This window comes from Molossus molossus, unplaced genomic scaffold, assembly GCF_014108415.1.
Source record: "Molossus molossus isolate mMolMol1 unplaced genomic scaffold, mMolMol1.p scaffold_m16_p_1, whole genome shotgun sequence".
Classification (NCBI taxonomy): domain Eukaryota; kingdom Metazoa; phylum Chordata; class Mammalia; order Chiroptera; family Molossidae; genus Molossus; species Molossus molossus.
Window position 1 is genome coordinate 144486134 of NW_023425344.1, and position 12529 is coordinate 144498662.

The 12529-nt window shown below is 35.3% G+C and overlaps 1 protein-coding gene across 1 annotated transcript in view; it reads left to right on the top strand.

Annotated features, from left to right (window-relative positions):
• The window catches only part of ITGA8 (integrin subunit alpha 8), a 210531-nt gene that overhangs the window by 24216 nt on the left and 173786 nt on the right, over positions 1-12529 (top strand). Inside the window, exon 3 of the mRNA XM_036263831.1 lies at positions 9845-9945. Within this exon, the coding sequence (XP_036119724.1) occupies positions 9845-9945 (101 nt within the window). The remainder of the gene's footprint in view (positions 1-9844; positions 9946-12529) is intronic.

A 12529-nucleotide genomic window follows, 5' to 3' on the forward strand; every position in this document is an offset into this window, starting at 1 on the left:
TATGTTGTGGAGGGCAGGGTTTTTAGATTTGATCTACCCTAGGTATAGACAAAAAAATTAGTGTGTGTGTGTCTGTGTGTGCATACGTACATATTTGTATATAGTACATATACAGTATAAATAGTAAATCTCAGTTATATAAAATATTCAGTTATCAAATAACACACCTTTGTCCATTGATAGATGAATGGATAAAGAATGTTACACACACACACACATGAACACCACACATACTGGAATACTATTCAGCCATTAAAAAGGAGGAATCCTTGCTATTTGCAACAACATGGGTGACCCTTAAGGACATTATGTTAAACGAAATAAATAAGACAGAGAAAGACAAGTAGTGTATGATTTCTCCTGTATGTGGGATAAAAAAACAAACAAACCCAAACTAAAAAAAAGAGATCAGATTTGTGTTTCATAGAGGTGGGGGGAAACTGGGGGGCGGTCGGGGAATTGGATGAAGGTGGTGAAAAGGTACAAAGTTCCAGTTATAAGATAAATAAGTCCTAGGGATGTAATGCACAGCATGATGACTCTAGTTACTGCTGTAAGTTGTTAAGAGGCTAGATCCTAAGAGTTTTCATCATCAGGAAAATACTTTTCTCTTTTTGGTATTGATATGAGCTAATGGATGTTAACTTATTGTGGTAATCATTTTATGTTATACATGTAAGTCAGATCATTATACTATATATCTTAAACTTATACAGTGCTGTATGTCAATTATATCTCAATAAAAACTGAAAAAAATTAACACATTTCTTGAACATTGTATGGAAAAATGAATTAGTGTGATATTTCCTTAAATACTTGGAAATTCACAATAAGATGATCAAGAATATTAAGGCTAGAATTGTTATTTAATGGTTTTTAGTAGTGGTTTCAGGGTATCGGGAGTCATACATTTGGAAGTTTAGTTTTCTGGGACACAAAAATCAATTCTATTTCTTTTCTTGGATCTGTTTCTTTTAGACAAGGAGTTCTCTGGCCAGAGCTATTTTATTTTGAATTTTATATGCCAGCATTCCCTGTTCTCAGATACAGAGTTTCAATTTACACGAAACTTTTACAGCATACATTGACTACAGAAAGATTATAAACAAAAGTTTAAAGATTTCTTTTTCCTTTTTTTTCTGATTAAAAATGTCTGGACAGCTCCTGCCATGGCTTTGAGAAAATCCCTAAGGAGACTCGCTTGAAGTGATGACGGAAGGTTACAGGGAAACTTACTGTTTTCTAGCACGAGGTCAAGGACTTTATAAATAGTTTTCAAAAATCGTCCCATCTGCCAAAATGTTTGGTCACACCTGTGTCAGTTTCAGCTTTTCTCTTCTCTCTCCCATGGTGATCTATCTTCACTTCTTGTAATTCCTCCCATTTTACTAAGCTAAAGATTAGAAAAACCTGCTTGCTGCCCATATGTGCACCACATTCTACATTCCCTCACTCCTGCTCGGAAATGAATATTCCTGTGGAAAAAGAACCCAAAGTTAGTAGGCTCACCACATGTTGGGATTTGTACCCTGATCGTCCAGAGACCAAAGTTACCACTGTAAGAGGTGCCTTCAAAGCTCAGAAATGCGGGATAAGCTAAATCCATTTTCTTGCTACCACCCATCTTCATTCTTCATTCGGGTGGGCCTACAACTCTTTTGATTTTATCAGAGGTTTTTTCTTTTCAGACCATAGATGTAATAATGCTCCTTATAAAAACTCAAACAATACAGAAAAATATGAAAAGAAAATTTAAAAAGCCACTGAAGCATGGACACTCACTACCTTCAAGATAATTGCTATTAACAGTTCAGTGTTTAGACATATACACACATAGCCATACACAGAATATTCAATTTTTAAAGAAAAGTGGACTCATACTGAACAATGTCCTAGACAAAAGACTGAATGAATAGATGGGAGCTTGGTCATTCATTCAACACACACTTATGGAGGGCCTACTGTGTGGGAGGCACTGTTCTAGAAATGTGGAGGTGAAGCAGAGAGCATCTCTGGATTTGTGTGCTGAAGGGGAGAGATAGTAAGTGTGTAGACTAAGAAATAAGATCATCTCGCCAGGCGTGTGGCTCAGTGGATTGAGCATCGTCTCATGGACTGAGAGGTCCCGGGTTTGATTTCCAGTCCGGGCACATGCCCAGGTTGCTGGCTTGATCCCCAGCGGCGGGGTGAAGGGCGTGCAGGAGGCAGCTGATTGATGTTTCTATCTCTCTCTAAAAGATCAATAAAAAAAAAAATTTAAAACGAAGTAAGATCATCTCAGGTAGGGTAAGTGCTATGAAGAAAAGCATATGCTGTGCTGTCCACCGGAAACTAATACAAAAAAGTGTTGAATGCAAGAAACAATGTTGAGCAAATTTATGCCAGTGTTGTATAATAAAGCTTTGGCTGGAAAAAAGAAAAAGAGTCATGGGAGACTGAATGCCAAAGGCAGGGAAGGTGTCTCGGAGGAAGTGGCATTTGAGCTGAAACATGAGTACTGAGCAGGAGGCAGCCATGCCGGAAACCATAGGAAGCGCATTTCAGGCAGTGGGAAGAATAAACTCGGTGAGGAGACAGAAAAGCTGGGCATGTTCAAGAAAGTCAGTGTTTCTGAAGCTTGATGAGCACGAGAGTGGGAGGAGATGAGGTGGAGGCAGGCGGGGGCTAGATCACATTGGGCCCCTTTGTCTGTGTCGGGAGATATTATTGCAGAGGTGGAATTACAACTCTCTGAGAGAGAAAGATGGATTGTTCATTAAGTGGTGTTGGGATAACTGGCCTTTCATGTTGAAAATAAGATATCTATGTCACATCATATACAAAAATAAATGCTAGATGGACATCAGTCACCATAAACAGAGTTAAAAGATGAGCAAAAATTGGGAGAAGATATTTGCAACATGTATGTGGGGAAAAGAATAGATACAGTATGTTGAATTCTTGCTAATTGATAAAACTAATAACCAACAAGAAAATTAACAAAAGATATGAACTAGCAATTAACAGAAGAAAAAAGTGTATGGTCCATAAGCATAAAAAGATAATCGACCTTACTCATAACCAGGGAAATGCAAATGAAAACAGAACACGAGACACCATTTCACTGTCATCTGTAACAAGAGATGATGCCCCTCTCATGCACTGCTAGAGCGCATGGAAATCATAGCTACTTTGGAGATCAGTTGGCATACATGATACAATGGATATGATAATTCTCTATGACCTAGCAATGTCTAGTCTGGTGTCAGAAAGAAACTCTTATGTTTATGCAGATGAAGATGGATATAAGGATGCTCAGGGCACATGTTTGTTTTGGTGGAAAAACTGAAAAAAACCTAAATGTTCATATGTAAATGGAATGGACAAATGAAATGTAGATGGCTATTCAGTTCCATACAGGATTTAAAAGGAATGAGCTAGACTGGTCTGTCTGTCTATCATCTATCTATCTATCTATCTATCTATCTATCTATCTATCTATCTATCTATCATCTATGTATCTATCTATCTAAACATGGATGTCTCTGAACAAACATAAAATTAAATGTCAAGCAAAGACAGACTGCAACATACAGAGAGCATAATACCATTTTTTAGGTTAAAAAGAAACACGCCAAAGAATAGTCAATTATAATTGTTGGCAAACTAGAATGAAATCTGATCCACCACCTGTTTTTGTATGGCCTATAAGAGTGGTTTTTACATTTTTAAATAGTTGGGAAACATTTTTTAATGAGTGATATTTAATGACACATGAAAATTATATGAACCTCAAACTCCTGTGTCGGTAAATAAAGTTTTATTGGAACACAGCCAAGCCCATTCTACATATTATCTGTGTGCTGCTTTTGTTACAGGGGCATAAATGAGCAGAGTTGACAAAGACCATAGAGACTGCAAAGCCTAAGACATTCATTACCAATCCTTTGCAGAAAAACTTTCAGATCCCTCTTCTGTATTGTTAATGGACATCATTTTGTAAATGGCTGAAAGTCTACATGTCTAGTTCATGATGGCAGCTATGGCTGGAGGAGAAGAGGGGACTGAAACTGAGGACAGATGTCAGAGGGTTCTACACTGTTTGTAAATGTGAAAAAAACTTTAAAATAGTCAATTCTGTCTGGTGGGAATGCAAGTGTTTGTTATATTAAGTCCTTGTACTTTTTCATATAGTATTATTATTATCTTATTGAATGTATTGGGGCAACATTGGTTAATAAAACTATACAGGTTTCAGGTATACAATTCTACAATGCATCATCTGTGTATTGTATTGTGTGTTTACCACCCCAAATCAAGTCTCCTTCCATTGCTATTTATCCCCCATTTACCTTCTACCTCCCCCCAACTCCCTTCCCTCTGGCTATCGCCATACTGTTATCTTGTGTCCATGAGTCTTTCTTCTTTTTCTTTTCTTAATCCCTTCAACTCTTCTCACCCAGCCCCATGACCCCTTCCCTCTGACAGCTGTCATTCTGTTCTCTGTGTTCATGAGTCCATCTCCACTTTGTTAGTTTATTTTGTTCATTAGATTCTACATGTAAATGAAATCATATGGTAGTTGTCTTTCTCCGAATGACTTTTTTCATTTAGCATAATACTCTCCAGGTTCATCCATGAGGTCGTAAAAGGTAAGAAAGATTTCCTTCTTTTATTTGGCCAAGTAGTATTCCATTGTGCAAATGTACCACAGCTTCTTTATCCACTCATCTACTGATGGACACTTGGGCTGCTTCCAAATCTGGACTATTGTAAATAATGCTGAAATGAACATAGGGGTGCATATATTTTTTCAAATTCATGTTTGGGGATTCTTTAGATATATTACCAGAAATGGACTTGCTGGGTCATAAGATAGTTTCATTTTTAATTTTTTGAGGAAACTCCATTCTGTTTTGCACAGTGGCTGCACCAGTCTGCATTCCCACCAGCAGTGCACTAGGGTTCCCTTTTCTCCACATCCTTGCCAACACTTGTCATTTATTGATTTATTGCTGATAGCCATTCTGACAGGTATGAGATGATATCTCATTGTGGTTTTAATTGGCATTTCTCTGATAATTAATTATGTTGAGCATCTCTTCATATGTTTACTGACCATCTGTATGTCCTCTTTGGGGAAGTGTCTATTCAGGTCTTTTGCTCATTTCTTATTTGGATTGTTTGTTTTTCTTTTTTCTTTCTTTTTTGGTGTTGAGTTTTATAAGTTCTTATTAATTTTGGATATTATCAGGTGTAGTAGCTAATATGTTCTCCCAGTCAGTGCATTATCTTTTCATTTTGTTGATTGTTTCCTTTGCTCTGCAAAAACTTTCTAGTTTGACGTAGTCCCATTTGTTTATTTTTTCTTTTGTCTCCCTTGCCCGAGGTGATATATCAGAAAAAATATTGGTACGAGAAATGTTTGAGATTTTACTGCTTATGCTTTCTTCTAGGATTTTTGTGGTTTAGAGTCTAACATTTAAATCTTTAATCTATTTTGAGTTTATTCTTGTGTATGGCGTGAGAAGGTGGCTTAGTTTAATTTTTTTGCATGTATCTCTCCAGTTTTCCCAGCATCGCTTATTGAATAGACTATCTTTACTCCATTGTCTGTTTTTTCCTCCTTTGTCAAATATTAATTGACTATAAAGGTGTGGTTGTATTTCTGGGCTCTCTGGGTGGCTCCATCGATCTATATGTCTGTTTTTATGCCAGTACCATGCTATTTGGTTACTGTGGCCTTATAGTATAGTTTGATATCAGATAGTATGATTCCTCCCACTTTGTTCTTCTTTCTCAAGATTGTTTGAGTATTCATGTGTTTTTTGTGGTTCCATATAAATTTTTGGAGTATTTGTTCTAGTTCTGTGAAATATGCCATTGATATCTTGATAGGGACTATGGTGACTATATGGATTGCTTTGGGTAGTATGGACATTTTATAATTAATTTTATAGAGAGAGGAAGGGAGAGGGAGAGAGATAGAAATATCAATGAGAGAGAACATCGATTGGCTGCCTCCTGCATGCCCCCCACTGGGGATTTGGCCCACAACCTGGGCATGTGCCCTGACTGGGAATCAAACCGGCGACCCCTTGGTGCATGGGTTGATGCTCAACCACTGAGCCACACCGACTGGGCTGAATGGACATTTTAATGATGTTAATTCTTCCTATCCATGAACACGGTATATGCTTCCACTTACTTGTATCTTTTTCAGTCTCTTTCTTCAGTGTCTTACAATTTTTTGAGTACAGGTCTTTTACATTTTTGGTTAAATTTATTCCTAGCTTTTTTTTTTTTTTTTTAAGCAATTGTGAATGGGATTGTTTTCTTAGTTTCCCATTCTGATAATTCATTATTGGTGTATAAAAATTCAACTGATTTGTAGATATTTATTTTGTATCCTGAGACTTGACTGAATTCATATATCAGTTGTAGTAGTCTTTTAGTGGACTCTTTAAGGGTTCTATATGTACAGTATCATGTCATCTGCAAATAATGACATTTTTACTTCTTCCTTTACAATTTGAATGCCTTTTATTTCTTCTTCATGTCTGATTGCTGTGACTAGGATGTTTAGTACTATGTTGAATAAGAGTGGTGAAAGTGATATCACTGTCTTGTTCCCAGTCTTAAGGGTGATACTTGTAGGTTTGCCCGTTGAGTATGATATTGGCTGTGGGTTTGACATTGTTATATTGATGTATGTTCCCTCTATTCCTACTTTGCTGAGAGTTTTTATCATAAATGCGTGCTAGATTTTATGAAATGCTTTTACTGTATCTAATGATATGATTATGTGGTTTTTATCCTTCATTTTGTTTATGTAGCATATCACATTTATTGATTTGTGGATATTATGCCAACCTTGCATCCTCAGAATAAATCCCACTTGATCATTATGTATGTATAACCTTATTAATGTATTATAGGACCCAGTTTACAAATATATTGTTGAGGATTTTAGCATCTATGTTTATTGGGGATATTGGCCTATAGTTTTCTTTCTTTGTAGTGTCTATATTTGATTTTTGAATTAGGATAATTCTGGCCTCATAAAATGAGCTTGGGAATATTCCCTCCTGTTGATTTTTCTTTTTTTTTTTTTTTCGGTAGTAGGTTGAGAAGGATAGGTATTAGCTCTTCTTTGAATGTTTGGTAAAATTCACTTGTAAAGCCATTTGGTCCAGGACTTTTATTTGTTGGGAGGTTTTTTTTTTTTTTTTTTTTTGTTTTAATTACTGTTTCAGTGTCACTAGTTGTAATCTGTCTATTTAGATTCTCTGATTCTTCCAGATTCAGCTATGGAAGATTGTATATTTCTGGAATTCTTCCAGATTGTCCAGTTTGTTGGCATATAGTTGTTTGTAATTTTTTTCTTATATCCTTTGTATTTCTGTAGTGTTAGTTGTTTCTTCTCCTATTTCATTTCTGATTTTATATATTTGGGTCTTTTTTCACATATACAAACATTAGAGAACTCAAGTAAATAATGTGAAGAAACTTAAAAATTGCCCATTCTCCTTGGTGGGAATACCAGTGTTTGTTATAATTAAGTCTTTGTACTTTTCTGTACTTTTTTAAGCCTTGGGAAAGGTAAAAAACAAGAACACACTCACATACACACACACACATATATATATTTTTGTAGACATTATTGTTTCAATGCATGCAAACTATTGTATATATTCTAACAGTTGGGTAGTAGTCCATTTTATAGATAACAAATTTCTTTTTGAATCTTCTATTTATGAGCATTTAAGATGTTTCAGCTTTTTCTATCGTGAATAGTACAATAAATATTTTTGTATCGCACCTTAACACATTTCTGCAATTATTTCTATTAACAAAATCCTTTGTTCAATAAAAAAGTCTAAATTTTAATTTTTTATATATGTTGACAAATGATTTCCCCAAAATGCTGCATCAAGTTATTATCTTGAAAACAGAGTGAATATTATTATTTTTTGCCAACTGGTAGCTGACAAGTGTTAATTATTGTTTTAAATTAAGGCTCAGAATTTCTTCATGAAATTTAGGGCTACTTGATTTCTGCTTCCCTGCAATACCTATTCGGGTCCATTGGTCCAGAAGAAATTTGTTGCTGGAAAATAACCCACAATTTACAATTCTAATCAGGTTATACAGTTTAACCTTATAATGGCAGAAAAGATGCCCCAGAAATCCCTAAGGGAGACTCACATCATTTTCTCTAGCAAAATGAGGCCAAATTTGGAACTGGCTCTGTCTCCCTGTAAGCCATTTTCTTCCCCCCAGCAGCCTGCTTTTCTTAAGTCCTTTTGAGATCTCCTGAAAGTATATTTGAATTTTTGAGGTGCTGCTCTTTTTTTCATTGCTTTCCAGTAGTTTCAAACTCTGAAAGCCAGTGTTAGCACTTTCTCCCTGGGCTTAATCAAAGCCACACTATCTCTGAGGTGTCAGTAATTTCATTGCTGAGTACCACAAATCACTAATAATAACACATTATACTTGTATGTCTGTGAGGTCCTTTCTAATTCTTGGACTTAGATTGAGTTTATAGGTTTCTAATTATATGAGTCCTCAGCTTGTATAGCACTTTTATGTTCCTTTATCTCATGTGATCTTCATGACTCTGTGGTCACTTGTGAAAGAGGAAATCGGAAAGGTGTTCTCAACCTCATTTTATAGAAGAAATCAGAACTCCAAAAGATGAAATGAATTACCCACGATCATCCCACTAATGGTGACAAGATCCTTTGACTCTGAATTCTACGATCTTTTAAGGTTTTTAGATGCAAATAGAAATGTTTATAATTTTAATTTTATGCTGTAATCTGTAAGATCTTCTAATTCTTTGCCAATTGTTTGCATTTTGGGTAAGGATTTCCAGAACTTCTTTTTTAAAAAAGAGGCCCAGAAACATCAAAGGCATACCATTTTTAAGAAGGAAATTCATGATTTTCTACTAACATGTCAAAATGTAAAATTTAGGTTAAGATTAAGTTTATATAATTTATTCTTTTTTTTAAAGTCTGTAATTATATTGTAAACTCAATAGAAGGTTAATTATGTGTATATTTTGGCTTCATTTGATAGGAGTTTAAAGTTCATTTTGTAATGCATTCATTATATAGTCAAGGAAGAAAGGTGAAATGCATACCTAAGGAAACACATACCAATAAGATATCCTAGTACAGATGTCTTTCGAAATTCATTAGCTATTACTGATGAAGCTCCAGTTAGAACCATGCAGTTAGAACCACGTGGGAAATATGTTAACAGGGAATCAAGAGTGGGGAAAAAAAAGGTATCTGCTTTATATTAAGACTTGAAGTGTGTTATAATTGGGTTGAGTCTCTACTCAGATAGCTCCCTTCATGCTGACATCTGCAAAATGTATATAAAACTGTGTTGAGGTGTTATTTTCTGTGGCTGCATGGACACATGTTATTCAGTTAAAAACCAAGTTTTGGGGAGTCTTTCATGTTGATTCCTGCTAACCCATGCCAGAGAAAGCTTGTGCTTCCCCAATTAGGGACATTTCACTATTGGAAAAGAATCGAAATTCCTTAGAGCAGTTATAAATGTTTCGTCTTTGATCTGATACAAATCAATGACAACAGTTTGATTTGAGACTATCAGAGTCCACATCAGATTTATAGTACTGTGAAAATGTAAGTTGTAAAATGCTTCTTTTAACTTAAGTGGTGAAATGTCATGTTCAAATATGTCTTTTCATTTAATTGGTAATGTTCTAAATGAAAAGTTGAGCTTAGACTTAGTCAGAGAGAAATGCCTCTACCTATAAAAACTGTGACATATTTTAATTGGCTGCCACGTTTTACAATTTACTAACAATTGATGTACTCTTTGTCAGACAACAGAAAGATCAGAGTGAATGGAACCAAGGAACCCATAGAGTTTAAATCGAATCAATGGTTTGGAGCAACAGTGAGAGCTCACAGAGGAAAAGTGGTGGTGAGTATGAGTCGTGGGCTGCTGGGTGGTCTGGAATAAAGTGTACACTGAAATGCTTTAAAACTCATATTTACAAAAATCTTTTCTCATGCAAGAACATGTCAGACTTTCAAAGATGAGTTTATCAGCATTTTGAAACAGAAACTAAGTGCTTAAAATTAGAGACTCTATTTTAGCATTTAAAGCCATAGGAAATAAAGCTTGTTTTCCAGAAAATCAATGAGATATTTTCAAATGTTTCAAAAACAATTCAGGAAGATAGGAAAACAAAAACTCTATCTTAAAGTGGTACATTTAAGAGCTGATTAAAAATTTACCAGAAAAATAGGACTACTACTGATAGGATTCATTAAAAGTTGATCTACCATGGTGTCACTGATCCTTTTTAGGACGAAAGGAAAGCTTTATTTTAAAATATAACTATTAATTACATGGTTCTCTGAGTACATCAATACTTTTTAAAACAAAAATAAAAAATCTCACTCCCAAATAGATATCTTTCAGCTTTAAAATGCGATGACTTCATGATTCTATTCTTTTATTATTCTGAGCAGTGATACATGTTGAAGTTATTGAGAAATAAATGAGTGTATTAAGCTAACCTGGAAATTTTAAAAAATTTTCTTTTGTCAATTCTCACTTAAGGATATTTTTCCATTGATTTTTTTTTAGAGAGAGTAAAAGGGAGGGAAGGAAAAAGAGAGAGAAACACTAATATGAGAGAGACACCTGAATTGGTTGCCTCTCACCTGGGGATCGAATCTGCAAGACAACCCAGGTACATGCCCTTGACCACGAATAGAACCAGAGACACTTCGGTCCATGGGCTGACACTTGAACTGCTGAGCCAAACTGGCCAGGGCTAACTGGGGAAATTTTTTCATTGGGGAAATTTTTTAAACTGTTGGCTTTAATTTCCTCAGAACAATAAAGCAATAACTTTGGCTTTGAGGATTTTTTAAAAAGCTATTTAAATTGTGATTTAATAAGTATCTAAAGAAAATGTCTTGCTTTATTTGGTGTGTGGTTAACCCCCAAAAGATTTCAACATAAAACAGGTAACTTATAAAACATAGATAGCCTCTAGTTACAAACCCAGCATTTACAATATGCTCTCTTTAGAATTGTGTTTGCATTGATATGGTTTTCACATTCCAGAATTGGTAAAAAATTTTATCCTTTAGTATGTATGACTTATGTAAATTACTATTGAAAAGCTGATTCCATCTAATAAACTATTTGGGATTAGAAATTTTGAGGGGTTCTATATTGGTTCTTTAAAGTCTTAAAATTTTATCTGTAACATAATTGTGCATTTATTTGATATTTGTAGAAGCCTTCAGAATCATTGAAAATAAAATCATACATCATGTTTTATTTATTTAATTATTTATTTATTTTTAATCCTCACCTGAGGACTTTATTGCATTTCTCTTCAGATAGAGCAGGAGGGAGAGAGGTAGGAAGAGAGAGAGAGAAACATTGATGTGAGAGAGACAAATCAAGTAATTGCCACCCACACGACCCCAACTGGGGCCAGGGACAAACTGCAACCAAGGTATGTGCTCTTAGCGGGAACCAAACCTGGGACTCTCTGGTCCGCGGGCCGACGCTTTAACCACTGAGCCAAACCGGCCAGGGCCATACATCATGTTTTAATGCAAATGGTTAATTATGGGGCATGCTTACATTCTCAAGGAAAATGCATAGGAAATAGGATAATAGAGAGTATATTCAAGTTAATTTTTTCTTTGGGCACTAAAACTTAGCAGAATCAAGAATTAAATTTTACTCTTTGTGACAATTACTAGAACTTCAATTTCTACAACTTAAGTTTGGGTCAAAGCCAAATACATCACATCAGTCTATTTCACATCAGTGTGAAACAGAAGATATAAACAGGATAACATTTTAGAGCTGACAGCAGACAAACACTGGAAAGAATTTTCATGACATTTAAATGTCCTATGGTGACAAGGAAGGTGAGGCCAGCTGCCATAATGTGGAGTCACCCAGGTGAATGCTTGCAGTGCTCAAACCTTGCCTACTTTTCACCATTCACACCTTATGTTAAATGTATTAACCACATAATGTGTCAGTTCACTAAGAGAGCCTGAAGATAAGGGACTTAGATGAGTGAGAGAGTTTTTAGGTATTGTCCAAGGCCTCACAAAACATAGGGCAACAAATCCGAAAAACTGAAGTTGTTGGAAGCACCCTACTTATGTGACAGTATAAGTTATCTTTACTTAAAGTCGTTATACCTTGGACTGAATACCAAGGACACGTTTGGAATCATGAAAGGAATTTAAAATTGGGACCTGCTTTACTTTTCTGGCTTTGTTTTAAGTGTGATGTCATCAAATCAGGAGATAAGCTAGTGGTTCCATATGCTAGCAACCTGTAATTCTCTGTGCTTAGAAATGAGTTCTTGAATGATCACATAAAACACTTAGGAGGACTCGAGCTAGCAAAACAAAAATCAAAAAGGTGCCTATGTATAATACACATTTATTTTCATGGCCTCTTTAATTTTTAGCAAAATTAATGTTACTTAGTTTACTCAAAGAGGATTTCATATATC